Here is a 20356-nt window from a genome sequence, read left to right as displayed (position 1 = left end):
ATCACAACTTGTAAATAATTTTGTAATTAATATAGATGACATTGGAACGCATTCTAGGAAGGAGAATAGGGGTAGGGTATTAAGATATTATTTAGCTCAAATAATACCAGTATGAGGTAACCCCTTGTCTAAAAGCCATTTGTTTTAAAGTATAGTTCACTAATCATTCTGTTGGCTGATGTCTGATCATTTCTAAGTTTTGATTAGGGATGGAGAGAGGACACTGGAAACCTGTAGATGGTGTCAAAGGTGAGAGATGTATTGACGCATGAAAAAAGAGAAGAAAATGGGAAAAATGAGAATGCCAAAGCAAACTTATTTCACAGTTTTGCTTAGGGCCTGTGCTATTAACAGTCAGCTGTAATGGACAGGCAGAAGCTGTGGGGAAAAGTTTTTATGTATGTGCAGATGCACAATTTCAGATGAATGACAATAACCTAATAATGCTTCGCATAATTTATCAAGAATTTTTACTTGCTTTTTCTTCCCCCCAGCACTGCTGACTGTGTAGAAAGATGTTCAGTCCTAGATAATTCTATAATGAGGTATTACATCACCAGACTACATAAATAGATACCATAAAGCTATATACAAGTAAAAATAGATTAAGTAAATTTCCTTTTCTTAAAGCACAGAGAAACTGCTTACCTGATATACATTAGTGTGAAACCTATTTTTGGATACTTCCTGTACCAATTCCAACAGATTTTCAATTAAACTTTGCAGCAAACAATTTGCATTCATTTCTCCAGGAAGCTCAGACACAGGGTAATGGAGAGGTATGCTGTGTTGGAAGTAAAGTTGGTATCTTAAAGACTACAAAAACAAGGAGGCAAGCATTTGAAGAGCAAATTGGATTCATGGAAACAAGGGACTCCATCAATTAAAGATTTTCTATTGATCTGGAGCACAAGACTCACATCACCCCATTTGACACCATAAAGCTTGTAATAAATATCTTACTGTATTGACAAATCCATTTGCTAAACAGCGAAGTATCACAAGAACATTTTGAAATGCTTCTTAATATATTATGCATGCGAAGTTTCTCCTAGTCAAAATTTTAAAAGCAAAACCCCTAATTGAAAATTACTAAAGCAACTTAAACTAAGTCTTTAGGATAGAAAAATGACACTTTTTAGAAGGCCTTTATCTTCTTTAGTACCTAAGTTTGAATGAGTGAATCTTTTCATACTTGCCATCTTTGCACTGGAAGGAATTACAAATATAGCATCTAATGGCTTTGTATTCTTCGGTGAAGTTAAGTCTTTTCTTTATAGGAAGAATTCTTAGCTCCCAGATACTTGCCATGAGATGTATTTGTGCCTGCCACGTCATGTCATTAGTTCTATTGCAACATCTGATTTCAGCTCAATCTAAGGAATTTTTGCCACTAGCTACTCTCATGGACTTGTTCATCTGAGTGGTTCCATTTTCTTTACAAGTGATACATTCCAATTACTTATATTAGCTTTAGATTATAGTTACTAATATGGTTAAGGAATTGTTCTATCTCAACAGTATAGCAGGCAGATGGACTTTTGTAAGATCTCATTCCTCTGCCAAGGGTGTGAAGGGCTCAGCTAAAGAATGATGAAAACGTGGGTGGAGGTAATAACCTAAGCAAGGGGAGCTCAACACCGTTACATGTTTAGTCAGACCTTATGTCAGCGGAAATGAAAAAGAGAAGAGCTTGGTGGTCTTAGACAGCTGCTCCTAATGCTTAGTGTCCTTCACTTGAGAAGATGGTGAAACTGAGAGTCAAAGGAAGAAGTATTAAAAAGTTTCTTCCCCACTGTAGTGTTGGATTTGGGCTCAGCCTGTCAAGCATTTTTGTTTACTTTCTCTTGTGAGCGGAGAGACAGGTTAAGGGTGGAGGCTGTAACTGGCTGAGGACCAGTTTTGGTGTGACATTTAACTCCAAGTAAGGCTGAATTGTATGTGGGTAATGTACTCTTTCCCAGTCTACGTGTGAAGCCTACAAATGGGGGTGGTTGTGAAAAAGGAAAGGTTTGGGTTGACATTTCGCATGCTAGATGAGTTGAACCCCTTAAGCAACAAATGATGATAGACAAAACTAACCCAGAGGAGGATGTGAGAGGGGCTATGGTTTGAAGTGATGTGCCTAGCTGTCAGATGGACACATCTTAATTTTTTAGTATTTATTTGTACACATAACACTATTTTGGGTGGGAAGATACAAAAGCAATAGAAAAAGTCCACCTCCCACCCCCCGCCTCAAAAGAGTTCCTGAAATGGCTGATGAGTCAGCCCTACTCACCGAGCTTGCATGCAGAAGGAAGTCAGGCCAAAGGTTTGGTAAAACCTAAGTTAGTATCTCTTGGCTCTAGGACTTAACCCAGTTCCTAGCAGAGTCAGGTATAACTGATGGCCACAGAAATGTACAGAAATAATAACAGCAACCAACATTTATTAAGTGCTTCCATTATACATTTATGTCCTATGTACTTTACATCAATTACTCCATTTAATTCTGAAAACAACGTTGTAAAGTAGGAAGTTTTATTATGGCTCTGAACAGAACCATCATACAGAAAAGTCTTCATGCTAAAGTGTACTAAGGTTGTTGTTGTTTTTTTTTTCTGGAACCCTTCACTAGGCTGCCAAGACACCTGCCTTGGATCTCCTTCTATTTCCCCGGTTGTTCCTTTACTATCTCCTTTGCTGAGTACTCCTCCTCTTCTTTTTTAATGTTGGAGTGCCCCAGGGCTTACTTCTTGGTCTACTTCTTTTCTTTAGCTACATAATCTAGTTGATCTCAATATCATCTGTACACTAACAACTTCCAAATTTGTATCTACCCCAGATACATATATCTAATTGTCTACACCTATCTTCACATGGATGTTTAACAGACATCTCAAGCTTACCATATCTAAATCAGAGTTTACAAATACAATGTCCACCCCGCCCTCCAATACTTGTTCTTTCTCAATCTCCCTAATCCCAGTAAAGGGCAACTCCATTCTCCCCAGAGCTCAGAACAAAATCCTTAGGATCATCTTTCTTTTTTATACGCGAATCTACCAGCAATCCTGAGTACTTTACCTTCTAAACAGATTCAGAACCTGACCACTTCTCTCAGTCACTGGGACTCTAATCCAAGCCATCCCTACTTTTCATCCCAGCCAGGTTAATCTCCTTGCTTGCTCTCTTGCCTCACTATGCATGTTACCCATACAGCAGTCATCTTAAACAAAACAAAACAAAACAAAAAACAACAACAACAAACACACACACACACACACAAAAACTTCGTATTATGAACTTCTGTTTATTTATGAATTTTGGGACGGAGTCTCGCTCTGTTGCCCAGGCTGGAGTGCAGTGGCGCCATCTTGGCTCACTGCAATCTCCGCCTCCTGGGTTCAAGTGATTCTCCTGCCTCAGCCTCCCGAGTAGCTGGAATTACAGGCGTCCACCACCATGCCCGGCTAATTTTTTGTATTTTTAGTAGAGACGGGGTTTCTCCATGTTGGTCAGGCTGATCTCGAACTCCCGACCTCAGGTGATCCGCCCGCCTCGGCCTCTCAAAGTGCTGGGATTACAGGCGTGAGCCACCGCGCCCGGCCTCTGTCCGTCTTTTTGTGGGATATTTTCAAACAAATCCCAGAAAAGTCATCCTTTTAATGATCAGATCAAGCTACTGACCACTTTCTAATTGCTTCTCATCTCAGTAAAAGCCAAGTCCTTCATCATGGCCTACAAGGCCTGGGTAATCTGTGATTACTCCACGCCACACCCATTCCCTCCGCTGTCCTCCTGACCTCACTCTGCTTCATTAGAGGGTCTCCCATCCTCGCGACCCCAGCAAGCATCATCTGGAGAGCTTGTTAAAGCGCACGCTGCTGGGCCCCACCCCCAGAGTTTCTGGTTCAGTAGGTCTAAAGTGGAACTGGAAAATTCGCATCTCTAACAAGTTCGCAGGTGCTACTGCTTCCAGCGGGCATACTTGGAGAACCACCAGCTGCATTGTTCTCCTTTCCCTTCCTCAACAAAGCAGGCAGGATCTTGCTTAGCAGTCTCCACGCTGCTCTTCCCTCTGCCCTGGGCATTCTTTGCATTACTCAAAGTCCCTGTTATTCCATCTCTGTTTAACTCATGCCTTTTGGGAGGCCTTCCCTGATCACTCCTTATAAAATCTCTTTACCTCTCCTCATCCTCATTTATGTTCTTCATGGTAAGCATCACTTTCTGTTTCTGTCATCCCGTCTAGATGGACAGCTCCACAAGCACAGAGACTTGCTGTGTTTTGCTGTCACGTCCCCAGCACTAAAACCTTGCCTAGCAGATGCTCACTTCACTTGTCCAAGGAATGGATAGCATACTGAGGAGGGACAGCTTCTTGCTTGGGACACTGGACAGGCAAATCATTTCTTCTTGACTCAGTTCCACCATTTGTAAGGGCACTGGTTGGTTATGCCTACCCTTCCCATCTCCCTGGGTATAGGCTCAAATGAAAAGAATAACGTGTACACGCCCGCGAAGCAGAGCAGTAAGTGGATACCGGGCATTATCCGAACGCCGCGCGTTCGGCCGCCCTTTTTCTGCACGGAGAACCCCCTCCACTCCCATTTTCCAGCGCCCCCGTCCCGGAGATCCACAGACCCGCTGTGGGCGGCCGCCGCCCGCGTCCCGGCCTGCGGGCCAGGGTCTGGGCACGCCCGCCCCGCTCCCGGCTGGCGCCCGCCCGCCTCCAGAAGCAGCAGAAACAGCAGCAGCAGCGGTAGCAGCAGCAGGAGGAAGGGGAGGCGCCGAGGGAGGGGTCCTCGGCAGCCGCGGGAGGCCGCATCGCAGTCCCGTCACAGCGTCGGCGCCGGCCGGGGCCAAACCCGGAAGTGGCTGAGCCCGCGCGCCCGCCGGTCCCGCCGCCGCCGCCGCCCAGCACTCGGGCGAGCGCGGGAGCCGCGCAGTAGACGGAGCGCGCCTGGCCGAGCCGGCCATGGCCGCGGGGGCCGCCGCCGCAGGTGGTGGCGCGCGGTGAGGAGAGCGCGGCGCCCCCTCCGGGGCGGATGGAACGCGGCTCGGCGGGCGGGCAGTGCCGGCGTCCGCGGCTGGAATGGTGCTGGCGGCGGCGGTCGGTGCCTGCGTTCTGAAGCCCGAGAGGAGCCACAATGGAGACGCCGCCGCTGCCTCCCGCGTGAGTGAGCGGACGGGCGGGCTGCGCCGCTGCGGATAAGCGCGCCGCTGCGGCGCGTGTCGCTGGCCGCGGGCGCAGCTCTGGGGACGGCCGCCTGGAGCCGCCGGGGCCGGCGGGAGGTGGGAGATGCGGGGCGTGACGAGGCGCTGTGCCCGCAGTCCGGAGCGGACGCGGACGGAAACTCAGCCTGGCCAGGCGGTGACTTAAAACGCTGCCCAGGATTTCTGGGGAAGGGTCTTCCCCATCTCGGGCGAATAGAAGATTCGGGGTGGGGCTGTGCATGGGTGACCCTGCCGATCCTGTGTGTACCTTCCTGAAATGCATGGGCACCTGGTGCCCAGCTTGCCTACCCCTTTATAAGAGATCAAGCTAGGATGCACTGAGTCCGTTGAAAAAAGGAAACTGTAAAGTACCAGTCGCCCGCTGTCTAAATGAATTGATTCTAGGTTGCTTGATTCCCCGAATTTCTAACAAAATTAATATCCGAGGAGCTTTTGCATCACTCTAAATGAGCGGCGGTCGTTCAGGGCATGTGACCTCTTTTACCTGGCACTGCAGAACGTTTTATCCAGAAATCAGAGCATCTTCTGTTTCCTTCGTACCTCGGGCTAATTAGTAGCGTATCGACCTGCCAGGCACAGGTGTCTTTTTTCTTTGGTACCCAAGTACATTCAAGATCACTGGCAACAGAATTACTTTCTAGAAATAATAGCTGAAACATTATGTAGAAGACATTATTGCATTATTCAGAAAAAGGTTTTTTTTTAAAAAAAAATTCTAGTTTTTAGTTTTAAAAACATCTTGGTAAAAGTGAACTGTAAATACCCAGGAGTTTCGAGAATTTCAATTTTGGTTCCCTCTTCTCTTAGGAGGGAACAAGAGTCCTTTGAATCTGACTTTTCAAATCGCAAACAAACCTCATCCTGAAGAATGGTGTACCTTTTCATGAGAGCTTATTCATGGAGGCTTGTCGTTCTCCGGTTAGATTTGGCAAGCTTCACTCCATACCAATTGTACCGCACCAGCCTCTTGTGGTTATTTGGCAGAATTCCAGCCAAAATAAGGATACTTGGCTTGGGTTGAATAATTTTTTGATGTTCAGCCCTTTAAGGAGAGCTAATAGGATTCTGAAACGACAGTTTCTAAAAGTGCGTTTCAGAATTTTTAGCTGGAGTGGAACAGGTCGTGGAAATCTAGGGGGTAGATGATAAGACTCTTGAATTGGCCTTCCTGGGCTGACAGAAGCAGGGGCTTAGTCACCTCTCGATAGCTGTGGCTTTGAGGGCTGTGAGATTTGGTCATGTTCTTCAGCAGGCTGGAGGAAGGCACCTGAACTCGTAGGAAATATGATGGTGGATGGTTTACATCAGCAGCATGAACACACGGGGGTCTGCCCAGGCTCTGAAGCACTTAAGGCAGGATATGCTAGCTGTATTTAGACAGCACATGGTATATAATATGTAACATGTAGGTATGTTATCTGTAGTAAACCTGCCTTCTATATAAGTTCCTGCAGTTGCTTTTTACTTTTGGAACAGAGGGAACTAAAGGAAAGAATAAGGGAATCTTAGCATGCAGGTGAAAAGAAGGGGGTGGAAAAGTAGGCTCTGGAGGGAGGGAATAGAGACACAGATGATTTAAATTGAAACAATGAAAAATGAAATTGATGTATGCATTCAAACATTGATAAACTGACTCTAGGGTAGATCAGCTAATCATAATTTTGATGACCAGCACCATTTTTTGGCATTGAGATTCCATCAATAGTGCTGAAACAGTGAGAGGCTGAGATATAGTGGGAAACCTGGAATGCCAGCCGGGATGAAAGAATTGTTAAAACTTCTTTCAATCATGGGTAGCTAAAGTTGGTGAGACTTTTTCTTTGTTTCTATCTATTTAATTATAAATACAAGTAGGTTTTTATTTTCATTTGGTTCTATCCAGCATTAAACCTAATTCAAGAACTCATTATGGTGTTATTTGCCATTCTTTGGATCAGAAATAGTTTTTTTCCTTGCCACCCCTTGGCCTGTTTGCCTCCACTCCCATTAACATCCTTCCACCATGGATCCCGTGTGCTGGATTTGAGACTTGCAGGCAGTGTCTTTAGGAAGGAACTTGACCCGGCCTCACTGCCAGAGCTGGGCTAGGACAGAGGCCAGTGGAAACTATTAGGAAGACTCAGCTTTTCATAAAGTTAGATTTTTAGCCTGAGCTTTAAGGCAAAGAAAGATGTTTGACCTGGACTTAAAGTGCCTTGGATGGTGTGATTGGAAGCATGGCCCCAGATTCTCTTTGTGTAAGTGTCTGTTTATTAATGCGTTCAATCTGCAAATGTTTGAATGCCTGTCTCTGCCTGGCACTGTGCGTGGTGCTTTTGCTTGTGTTTCTCTTAACATCCAGTTTTACGTTGTTCTCAGATTGCACCTTGTTCTCCATTGTTCCGTTGGCACATTGTCTTGGAGGGATGTCAGGCATCTGTACCCACCATTCCTGTTTCCTTCAGGATGGACTCCTTGAAATTAGCTTTTGATCTCTTGTACTTTTTCTCCTTCCTTGCCTCCAACTTCTCATCCTTTAAATTCTCATATAATTAAAAATTGTTGGACTATATATTTCTGCTTATTGTTTTTTGCATACTTGAGTATATGTGGCGTTTAGATTCTGTTTCATTTTGGGGTCTGGGTGATATTGAGATTGTGTTACATTTGCTTCTGATCAAACCTGAAAAGTGTGTAACTAAAAAATTAAATGTAGATAAGTAAAGGAATTTCAGGTAGTAAATTGAGAGATGCACTTTAGATGTAGATTAGTAAAAGAATTTCAGATGGTAAACTGAGATGTGCAAAAGGAAATGTAAATTGACCAGCCCTGACCTTAGGAATGTATTTTACAGTCTGGCTTTTATAGTTATTTGCGTAAAGGATTTTCATAATAAGTTGAAGGAAGAATGTGAGGTATAGGCCTGAGTGCATCCCTCTGATCTTCTCTTACTGATCAGTTTTCTTGGCATTTGTTATTTTACTGGCTCTTTTTTCACAAGTCGGCTTACTCTCTATAAGCCTTGATGTTTTTGCTTTTCCTTCACAAAACTAAGCAAACATCCCTCAGATAGAACTATATCTTTTTTCAGTCGATGGTTCCACATTACTAGAGACTTGTCATCAGAGGTGTTCACGCATAGGCAGATAAACAACTTGTTGACCATATTCTAAGGCATTTAGGCAGCAGAAGATTGGTTGGATTAGAGCAGACGTTCTCACATTTTTGAATTTCACTGACCTGTAAAATTTAAAAAAGAAAAAAACACTGAAGTCTAACAATTCCTAAGTTTTTTGTTTTGCTAAGTAAAAGAATTATTTATAAAACAATGATCAACTATCACCATCTTTTTATGAAAGAAAAAAACATTTTAATATCCTTCCTCAAATATAAGGAAGGATATAATCTGACTAAAGGATTGTCTTTAAATTTAAAACATTTAGCCTTATGAAAACTTATTACCTTGTCCTCATTTTGACATGGATCAGTAAAAAGTTCATTGAAGCCTGACATTTGCAGTCCACTGGACCAGATGACCTTTAATGTTCTTTCTAAGATTCAGTTGCTATGAATTTGGAACCTTGCTATGGGTTACCCAGTATTCATTTGTTTATTATAGTGCATTGGAGTGTATTCTTATTTTTGTTTAATTAAATGTACATTGGGCATCTATCATTTCATAGGTGAATCTCCCCAGTGATAGGCAAAGATGTTTAAAATATTTAGGAGTAATAATGGCCCACAAACAAGGTAATGGTGAAAGAAGACATGTGGATCAATGTGTGTTGAAGGAAGTGTTACATATAGGGACAACTTTGAGGTGCATTTGGGAACTTAAGAAGTGAATTCTGGAAATAGGTAGCATTTATGTGGTAGTTTAAAAAATTTCTGATGCTGGAAAATCACTCCACCTACTCCCCACAGAATGCCCCAAACCTTTTTTCTGATGTACATGGTAGGTATTCAGTAAATATTAGTAAATGTGCTTTTCCAAAGGTGACTGTAAGTTTATTCATCTATGGCTGTTACGAATTTACATTAGTAGTGCTTATGAAGACCATTGAACATCTTTCTTAAGATCAGGCAGAAGGTTTTTTCAAGGTGATCCAGAGGAGGAAATTCACTTTAAGTTGCATTTCTGTAGTGTTCTACCAAATCCAAATGCATTTACTCTTTATGATGAGGCAGTCTGAGTTTTTAATTTACATTTATTGAGTGCCTCCTATGGCCAGATTTTGGGGATATCTCAGAAAACAAAGTTCCTTTTCCTATGATTGAAACTAATAGCAAACAAATATGTAATATTGTTAGTAGTAAGTACAGTAAATACAAATGAAGCAGGATAAAAGGTAGAGAATAATAAGAATAATAGTTCAGATAGGGTCAGGGTGTCTTTGGCGAGGTGATATTTTAGCACAATCCAGACGGGGAAGAGCATTCCAGGTAGAGAGAATAGCAAGCGCAAACGCATTCCTGAATTCTTCCCCTGAGATAATTGCTGCAGTGAGGGGGTCAGTATACTTTTTGTGTGTTATGCACTGTACTTTCTTACATTTCAGACTGTTGGCATTTGCCAAAATATTCCTTTGACCAGTTCCATTCTCTGATTTTACCTTGAAAAACAAGCCCCTGCTTTTTATGATAGCTCTTTTTCTTGTTTTCCTTCTCTGGTTTTTAGGTTGCTAAATGTGATTTGCGTACTTTATTACTTAATCTCACTTACTCTTGTCAACAACCTTATAGTGGTAGGTGTCTTATGTATCAGCTGAAGAAGTAGAGTTTAAGTTACTTTCTCAAGCTTATCAAGTATTAGAAAAACGGGGATTCTAATCTCTCTGTTGAATCACTTTTTTCTGTCTTGCATGGCTTCTCTTCTATCACTGTTTGTGGGCAGTATTTCCTCATAGAAGTAAGCCTTGGCCAGTTCTTTTCAATCGACTGTTAATCTCTGAGTTCTAGCTCCATCTATATCTTAAGTCTGGGCTCTAGGTCTGTGCTTTGGTGCGGAATTTTGAACTTCTCACATCTCTACTCTTAGCTCATACCTCTAAACCCAGCATATCCAAAACTGATGTTCGGTCAGAAACTGACTTCATTTTATAACATTTTCACTTATTTAATGGGGTAACCATTCTTCTGGTCCCTGATAACCAAAACATTGGACTAGTCTTTGATTTCTCTCTCTTTCTTTATCCTCCATATCTTATTAGTCCCCAGGAACTGTAGTCTTGATTTCAAGTGTCCATTCTGGTTGCTACTATTCTGATGAATGGATTTCATCACTTGATACCTGAAGTTTTTCACTGGTCTCCTATTGAGCTGTATGTATTCTGTCATCATCCTTCAGTCCCCATACTGTTTTGACCCTCCAACATCTTAGAGCCATGTGAAGCGACTTGACTTATCAACACCAGAGACTCAGGCAATCATAGCCCTCCATCATTTTATCTTATCCTATATATGCAAGATCATCATGTGCTTTTAAAACTCTCCCTTGTCCACAAGCCAGGATCCTCCAGCCTTTTCCTATGCTTCTCTTCTTCCCTCCGCTGTTATAATAACTTGAAGTTCCTCCAAGGCCCCATTGGAGCCCCATCTCTTTCACAAAGTCTTTGCTCTTTACTCCAACTCATTCCAGCTCATCGTTGCATTCCTATAGTGTTTGTCGCTGCACCTGTGTACTGACTTGTGCCATTCCTTGGTGGTTTCCCATGTACCTTCCGATTTAGATGGTAAATGGAGGAAGATCTCAATTCAACCTTCCTAATGTTTCTTACCCTTCTTAGTACAAGGCATGCAGTGGGCATCTAGGCAGCACTTAAACAAATACTTAATTTATTAGCTTTGGTCATTTTGAATATTGCTATTAACTTTGAATTGAATGTTGCAATTAAAAATGAAGGCCAATAAGATCCATAAAAATATATCTGCGTATTCAGCTTAGCTCCTGAACTCAACTCAACAGTTTTCTTCTAAACTTTGCTTACATTCATATAGTGCCTATACAGCTCCCTGAGATAAGTAGGTGAGGTATTATTATCTTTGACTTTCTTTTTTTTTTTTGAGACGGAGTCTGGCTCTGTCGCCCAGGCTGGAGTGCAGTGGCTGGATCTCAGCTCTCTTCAAACTCCGCCTCCCGGGTTTACACCATTCTCCTGCCTCAGCCTCCTGAGTAGCTGGGACTACAAGCGCCCGCCACATCTCTATTTTTTAGTAGAGACGGGGTTTCACCGTGTTAGCCAGGATGGTCTGGATCTACTGACCTCGTGATCCGCCTGTCTCGGCCTCCCAAAGTGCTGGGATTACAGGCTTGAGCCACAGCGCCCGGCCGACTTTCATATTACATTTCACATCAGACATATTTGTGAAATAAATTTTATAAGTAGTCTGAAGCCCACAGAGGCTAAGTGACTAATCCAGGGTCTCTTGGTTAGTATTTGGCATAGACAGAACCACAATTTAGGGCTTCTTTCTGATTCTGGTCCTCATCTAGTACCTTTTCATTCAAGTGCTAGAAAATGTACCCCAGTCAACTGAATTGCCGAGTCATATTGCCGCCCCCTGCCAACCAAGTGATGGCAATACTAGGAAGGGGGCAAAAGAAAAGTCAGAAATATAAGTGATAAAAGAAATGGACATGTTTGAAATGGATCATCGACCCCCTTTTCCCTATTGTAGCCCCTCACAAATATCCCACTCTGACAATGCTTTGTTAGTTGTTTATAAAATATTCCTTAGGAGATTGATCTTGCATAAGACATGATTTTACCCTGGTCCTTTTCCTGGTAATAGTCACTGTCAGGGACAAAAAGTGCCTGATTGTGTTCTGTTTGTCATGTAGGTGGGAGGGAAAGAGGGAGAGAAAGCTGAGTAGAACTGAAGCAGAGCTTTTTACAGCTCTATTGTTCTACTATCAGAGAGCAATTATACTCCAACTTCCATCAGCCTCTCCACCTCAGACGTCCCAACCTCCTCCTCCTGCCAAAGCTTCCCTACACACTTAACATACAGCCGCACAAGGGAGAAAACGGATGCTCTTTAATACCTCTCTCTGCCCTTCAGTGAGTTCAGGGCTCTGCTTTTTAACTGCTAATATATTTTAGTAAATTTGGCAATTCAAGCTTTTCTAGATGTTTCCTTTTCAGCTCTGGAAAATCAGAAAAATAATTTTTAACTATATATATTTAAAGTATTCAGTGGCATTATGATATTGTCTGAAAGGCATCCTGTGACTTGATGCAAGATCAGATTTTTTTTTTCCCCTCAGAGAAGTGAGTAATAAAAAGAAAAAAGAAATCAAAGTTTTTATCTCACAAGATACCTCATATTCACTTCTAAGGGTCTACATATTGAAGACCTAATCCAAGTTCTTACATGTCTATAAGGCAAATGTTAACATTTTTAAAAAGCTGTATTTGTTTGGCAGTATGTTTGTAGATTAGTCTGCTGTTTCCATACCTAATAAAAGTTTAAATTCCAGACATATGAAGAAAATTTGCAGTGTGTCTCTTTGCCTTAGCTAACTGCAAAAATTGAAATCACAACCCTACCGTAGACCCAAATGTGTTTCCAGTTGAGAAAGTCCTCTACCTTCACAGCCTCGTAATATAGTGGCTATTTGTTTGAAGGATGTGAGAGTATTTTGTTGAGAAACTGTAGAATGACATGACAAATTTTAGTTAAAATATTAGTTATGGTTGACTCTCTACTTCTGATATCCCGGATTTGTGTATGAGAGCAATGCTAGTAAGATGCCTGCTTCTGAATGCAAGTTTAGTTGGGAAGACAGCAGAGAAATAGAAGAAATATTATAAAGTAATGGAGAAATGTCAAAACAGTATGGTATGGATGTTGACTTTGAAAACAACAGCTGCTGACGTGAACTTGGCAGAAATTTGTGAGTAATTGCAAGCAGGAGAGTCTTGCAGCTTTTGAGGTGAACAGGCAGAGGGGGAGAACACTGATGGTGACCACCCAAGGGCCAAGTATTTATGTCCTAAATGTCAAAATGTCTCAGATATCCTGTTAAACTTCGCAGCTGCATTATTCACATGAATAGTTGCATTTTTTTTTCTAAAAATGCAACATATTTTCTAAAGCATTTGTTTTTGATCTGGGATGATTCTGAGGTGGGAGGTAAGTTGGTGGCAGGACATATTACATGACTTGTGTTGTTATGATTATTTTTAAAAATCACGCATTGCTGGCTTTACCCTATACCCCTGGAGATGCCATCATGTACGTATAGCTAATTCTAAAAAGGACTTGTGTGACTTTTCATGTGAGAAGGGGTGGTTATTTGTGGCTTGAAAAAATTGCTTGGGTAATTCTGATCTTTCTCTTTCACTCTGCGAAAAACCATTGTTCCAAAGCCAATAATACATATCTAAAGAAGTTTTACTTCATTTATGTGGTGTTCTCAGAATTGTTACAGTAGGTTTAAACCTTTGCCTGGTTTGGAAATCTTGACTATTTGAGGGAGACAGCCCTGTTAGAGTCTTTATTTTCTTCCTCTCTGAGAATTCAGTTATCATCAATAGTGTATTCTTAGGCAGAGTCAGAAAGTCATCTCATCTGAGAAGCCACCCGTGTCCACAGCTGGGAATTTGCAGAAGTCAGTCACTGAAGGAAGGCTTTAGGATATCTATGAAAAAACTTAGCAAGCAGTACACTGGGATCCAAACCCTGGGAAACCTCAACTATTTTAGAGTATGTGTTGATAACAATAGGCTATTGGATAATTGCCAGACTACTTGAGGAGTCTCAGAGTTGGGGAAATAGTTAAAGGTGAAAGGAACTTGGAAAAATATCTTCAGGTATTTTAAGGAAGACGGTTCTCAGAATGAGCAGCTTTTCTGGAAAAGGCTAGCACTTTGCTTCAGAAGGGAAGCAGGGCAAAGGTGTAATTCTTGATTTAATGTGGTACAACCTAAAGGGTAAACCTTTCCCTCTCACTTAAGTGGTTGTTCCTAGTATATATATATTTCTCACGTCTGTAGTTTTAGACATTATGCTTCATTTTCTGTTCTGCTTCTGAATGAGAAGCCATCTAACATAAAGCCACACAGGGAATGGAAATTTATGGAAAGGGCATTAGTTTTGAAAATGGACGTTTGCAGAAAGGGGTGATGTATTTGTAAGTGACTCTCCGTACAGAGAACACTTAACAGAATTCAGTGTTTTCTCTTACTTATTCCTTTAAGCCTTTGAATAAAGTCTTTTTTGCAGAGTTTGTATAGTACATCAGAAAAAGGAGGAGCTGAAAATAGGTTTAAGAGAGCACCAATATGGGCATTGATTGTTGTATGGCAGCTGTCTTAAAGTGAATTCTCCAATGCAGGGAATTTTAATTCCTAAGTTGTTAAGCACGTATAAACACTCGTGACTCTTAAATAATGACATTCTTTCTGGAGCAGAGTTGCTTTTGCTTCTGCTTTCAAACACTGAAAATTCTTTTATGATAGTTTTGCTAATTCTCAGTATAACATTACTCCCTTTGTTGCACCTGCTAAATTATTAAACTAGAAGTAGATATAGAGTGAATATTGCCTTGCTATCGTATATGGACATTCAGTGTTACATGGTTAGAAAGTTTACATGGGTTGCATATATCTATGCAGTTTCCCCTTTCCCTGGTTTCCTATAATTTCCTTTATAGGTAGAATGAGAATATCTGTGTTATACTATAAAGTGTTTCCCCAGTCCTCTCCCTCCAGACGTGAATGTTCTGCCATCTTTTTGGGTTCTAGACTTACCAGTGCTTTTCCTTTCTTAGACTGGGTGTAACTAATTCCCTACACACACACCTTTAAGAGGCCGTAGGGAGTAGAGCGGAACCTCCTTATTCTCCCACTTCAGCTGTGGGCTTTCCCTGTGGAGGTAGAGCCTTGCGTTAATTCATTTGTTAGGCCTCTTAAAAAGTGTCAAGTGGTGAGGAAGTAGAACTGACGGGCACCTGTAGTAGGCAAGCCCTCAGAGAGGCAGGTGCTTCAATTAGTGCTGATCCTGGAGCCTGGGGTTTGGTTAATTTTAGAGATTATCTTAATGTTGAGTACTTGTTTCATGGCTTAATGTACCATCCATGTAACCAGTGATTCCCACATTTCTGCCTCCAACTAAACTTTTTTCTCCAACTCTAGACTCTAATATTTATCTGATGATTTGATGCCTTCACTTGGATGTCTGATATTTTAAAACCAGTTTGTATAAAAACAGCTCTTGATCTTCTTATCTCAAACAGTTTCTACCTGCAGCCTTTCCCAACTTAATGAACAGAAACTCAGTCCTTTCTCTTGTTCAGGCCAAAAGACCTGGAGTCATTCTGACTTTCTTCGACATGTCATAGGGTTGTTTAAACAGATCTTGTTGGTTGTATCTTCAGAATATCCAGAACTCAGCCAGTTTTCATCACTTCCACTGCTACTATCCTCCCTAAGCCACTGTCATCTCTTACTGAATTACTGTAATATCCTGCTAAATAGTTGCCCCCTTTTAATCTTTAACCTTTGTTAACTGTTCTCAACCAGCAGCCAAAGTGGTCTTTGGAAAACATAAGTCGGATTGTGTCACTCTTTTGCAGTGTCTCCTCATTTCACTCAAAGGGAAAGGCCTTAGGGTATCCTAAAAGGCCCTTTCTGCACTCCCCTCTCCTGCTCAGCCCCAGCCTTTTGCTCAAGCTGCATGGGTCACAGTTCCTGGAACATACCAGGTACATACTGGCTTTTGCTGTAGTTACTACTTCCATCTGGACGTTTCCACCCCCCTAGTCTTTTGTTCAAATCTCAGTTCTCAACTAGGCCTTCCCTGAGCACCCTGTTTACTGCAGATTACACTCCTCCACCATCCCCACATTTCTCACTCTCTTCACCCTGCCCTGCTTTTTCTATTTCCTTAACACCATTTGCTAACATGCCAGTTGCTTCCCTGACTTGTGTTGTCTTCCGCTTCCCCCCACCAGACTCCAAGCTCTATGAGGACAGGGATCTTTGTTTTATTCACTGATGTATTCCAAGTGCCTTAAGAATAGTGATTGGTACATGGTTGGCACTAAAAAAAAATTGCTGAATGAATTAATGAACGATAATGTTTAAAAATGAATCATCCTTTTAGAAATGGGTCAGGAAAGGAAGAGAAGTGCAGCAATTAATAATGATGTTTGCTTGTTCCTTGATATATATACAAGTATGATATTTTTAGACTTCATTTTTAAGCCTGATTAAAAAATTGGTGCCCTGATTTTTTATGTAATAGCTTTATTGAGGTATAATTTACATACCATAAATCCACCCATTATAATTGTGCAATCTAATGATTTTTAATAAATTTATAAAGTTTTATAACCATCACTTCAAAAAGTTCTCTTGTGTTCATTAATTTGCAGTTAATTCTCTGCCCCCTTCCTCATTGGACCCTGATTTTTTGGGTTAATTTTTGGGTCCTAAGTCTTGAAAGAATAATTCATGTAGCAATGCTAGTATAGCCTTGTGTGCTTAAAAAATGTAAATTTAAATATTCACTGTTCAGGGTAGGAAATGGTATTGAAATATTAGTGAAAAGAATAAGATGGAGAATCAGACTGGCCATACTTTTACCCAGCCCTACCATTTACCATGTTACTCAAACTATTCTCTTCATCTGTTAAATGGGGATAATAATAGTAATTTGCTCAGAGAGTTGTTGTGAGGATTAACTAAATAATGAAAGTAAACTACTCAGCACAGTGGCTGCCATATGGTAAATACTCAATAACTATTAGCTAACATGATTAATCTTGATTAATCTCTTGTTAGTATAGGTCCAAAATATATGGGGTAAATATATCCTGGCAGGTAGAGAGCAAAATTTAAATCAGATTCTAAGTTTCTGAAGTTTGTGTAAAATATGATCCTGCTCTGTCTTGGTTTGTTAATAACATAGAAGTTTTTTTTTTACAAACTGTAGAAGTTTGTAAAAGCAAGTTAATTTCCAATGGAGAAGATCATTTCTCAACAGTTTTATTTGGAGATATCTGCTAAGCCACTTTTACTGAATATTCTGTGTTGATCTTTGACAGAACTTTGACACCAGGGAAATAATTACCCACTTTTTAACTGAAACCATAATGTCTATCAGAAACTGTTCTCGATTGTCTTAACCTTACATTGGGATATTCTGTCCATGAGACTTCCTCTAAATAAGTAGGGAAAGAGACATTCATTGTATCTCTTGTAGTTTGATAAGCTGAACTAAATGATCTTTAATAAGACCTTTTTCTGTTTTTGTTCTTTTCTTTTATGTACAGATGCACAAAGCAGGGTCATCAGAAACCTCTCGATTCAAAAGATGATAATACCGAAAAACACTGCCCAGTGACAGTGAATCCTTGGCATATGAAGAAAGCTTTCAAAGTCATGAACGAATTAAGAAGGTATCATTATACTAATGTACATGCAACCATTGGTTTCGTCCCTTTATTTTTCAGTTGTTTGTAGTGAGTATATAATCAACCTTCTATTGTTGCTTTGTCTGGTACATGGAACATTAAAAGCTTTTTCTGCAAGTTTTTTTAAAGGAAGAGAGCAAATAATTTATCGGAAGTGTGGATGGTGTGGGGCTTCTCTATTGTGTGGTAACCGCTTAACCATCCTGCTAGTCTGATGCAATTGTTTGGAGGTGAAAAATACACGGGGGATTTCTAAATGCAAAAAAAAAAAAGAAATGCAAATATTTTATTAATACTTTTAAATATATTCCATGTAGAAATGATAATATACTAGATATTTTGAGTTAAAAAGAATATAGTAGGCCAGGTATGATGACTCATGCCTATAATCCCGGCACTTTGAGAGGCCGAGGCAGGAGGATCACTTGAGGCCAGGAGTTTGAGACCAGCCTGGTCAACATAGTGAGACCCTGCCCCTATTTTCTTTTTTAAACGTTAAAAATAAGAGAGTATATTATTGAAATTAATTTATCTTGTTTCTGTTTACCTTTTTAATGTGATTACTATAAGATTGTGACTTGCATTATATTTATATTGGACAGTGCTGGTCTAGGGCTTCTTTTTTTTTGTCTTTTTTTTTTTGTGGAGAATGGGGTCTCGCTATATTACCCAGGCAGGTCTCGAACTCCTGGGCTCAAGCTGTCCTCCCGCCTCTGCCTCCCTGAGAGCTGGGATTACAGGCGTGAGCCACCGCGCCCGGCCTGGTCTAGGGCTTCTACCTTACCGTGGCAAAGAATATGGAAATAAACTTTTAGACAGAGAAAAATGTAACCATTTTTTTTGTGGGAGTGGTGGTAGTTTTAGGGGACAGTGATCTGCCTGTTGCTGAGGTACTAAGGATCTCAAGTGTACTAAGGATCACTGCAACTTTTAAGTAGTATTAAAAGTTGATTGAAAAATGAGTAACTTTTTTTTTTTTTAATTAAAAGGCTAATGTATGTGTTAAGAGTCTTGGGTTTTATTAGCACTTTATGAAAGATCTGCTTTTTCCCACCATTCCCTTTGTGAAAGTATTCTGCATATATCTATCTGAAATGCTGAAAGCCTAAGAAGGGATTAAATCTTCCCTTAATCTTTCTATGCCTCCTAAAAACTCTCCCTTTTAGGCCCATCATTTGTTTGTTTCTTCTTCAATTAGTGATTCAATAAATATTTATCTGCTAGGTACTGTAGGTACAATGGTGAGCAAGAACAAATATGGTTGCCACCCTCGTGGGCCCATAGGTGACTGCACGAAGCAGGCATTCATCAAAGAAATCACAAAAATAATTTACTGTAATGACAGTATGTGCTGCAAAGGAGGGCTGCTGGTGCCAGAAAGGTGGATAACAGTGGTCAGGACAGGCTTTCTTGAGACGACAGGAATAATTATGCTGATATCTAGAAGGAAAAGAAGATAAGGAGATAAAGTCAGGATGGGAGTGAGGAGAGAGAGAACAGTGTTCCAGGCATGGGGAATGCTGTGCCACATCTTAGAGTAGGAAGGAGCCGACCTCATTGGAGGAACTGATAGTGTTGCTGCAGTGCACATGGTGGCGGAATCACACAGGAGAGGCAGCTGAGTTGGTAGGAGGGGCCATTGGACTGAGGTCCTGAAATTTTGGTCTTAATCAAGAGTTGCCTTGAGAGGAAGCCCGTAGAGAGTGTTAAGCAGGAATGTGACCTGATGAGATTTATATTTTGAACACACTGGCTGCTGGGTGGAGAATGGATTTGAGAGAGATAAGAGAAAGTTAAACTGAATATTGGATCATTTGATTTGTTTCCTAGTACTGCTTTGACATTTTCAAAATGTGGGTTTTCACTTATTCTTTGGGAGAATATATAGCTGGGATAATCCAGCAAGTCTGAGGGTGCTGTTTCGGGTTTTTAATCCTGTTTTGACAGTAGTTATTAGAATGTAAAATGCATTGGTTACTAAGTGGAACTGTAAGAAAAGCAAGAAAAATAGTCTGGTTGTTTTAAGACTGGGATCTTTAATGGCTGTTTTTTCTCTTTGAGAAGTCTAAAAAGATTGACTTTTAATAGACTATTCAAATGTTCTTTTTCCCCACTCCTATGGGTGGGGCGCGGGTAGCCTTGGTGTTCTGCTGGTGTTAATGTGAGTGGGTCTCTGTTGACCTGGGCATGACTCACTAAACTGCGGGGAAGGTAACACCAAGTGCTCCTTCCCTTGGGGTCAATGACCCGAGTTTTGGGACAGACTCTGGCCTCGAGCCAATTGTTTTACTTGTTTGAGCCTGACTATAAAATGAGAGGAATGGACAGGATGGTGTCTAAGGTTCCGTGCTGCTCTGACATTCTCAGCTTAGAGATGTTTTTCCTGCTTACCTGCAAGCCCTGTGGTATCCTTGCCTGGCCCTAGGATTATTTATAAGCTCCAGTCTTCCTTCATCTGTTTGCCCCTTTTTGGATGTAAACCATATAACTGTCAGATAGTACCTTCTTGTTCTTCATGTGGCACCCTTTCAGCAGCTAGTATGTCACTGGGCTGGTAGTCAATGCTGATTTTCAGAACAAAGAATGACCTTTGAATAGCTAGAGTGTTGGCTGCCAGGTCTATAACCTGGATTGTTTCAATGAAAGCGCCAACCAACAGTATTTTTAAAAATGGACTGTTGTTGGGGTTCATCAGACCTTTTTAAAAATGTCATTCCCTTCCATTCTTAAAT

At 41.0% G+C, this 20356-nt stretch overlaps 1 protein-coding gene across 2 annotated transcripts in view; it reads left to right on the top strand.

Annotated features, from left to right (window-relative positions):
* The first annotated feature begins 4816 nt into the window (after positions 1-4816).
* The window catches only part of LOC105466726 (kelch like family member 2), a 113661-nt gene continuing 98121 nt past the window's right edge, over positions 4817-20356 (top strand). Inside the window, exons 1-2 of one of the 2 annotated variants that reach the window (XM_071092857.1) lie at positions 4817-5161; positions 17484-17609. In XM_071092857.1, the coding sequence (XP_070948958.1) occupies positions 5136-5161; positions 17484-17609 (152 nt within the window). In that variant the 5' untranslated portion in view covers positions 4817-5135. Of the gene's footprint in view, positions 5162-17483; positions 17610-20356 lie in introns of those variants that run through there. The other variant, XM_011715836.2, reaches the window with a different exon arrangement.

This window comes from Macaca nemestrina, chromosome 3 (assembly GCF_043159975.1).
Source record: "Macaca nemestrina isolate mMacNem1 chromosome 3, mMacNem.hap1, whole genome shotgun sequence".
Taxonomy (NCBI): Eukaryota; Metazoa; Chordata; class Mammalia; order Primates; family Cercopithecidae; genus Macaca; species Macaca nemestrina.
Note: the sequence above shows the minus strand (reverse complement) of the source record. Positions and strands in the feature narration are given on the sequence as shown.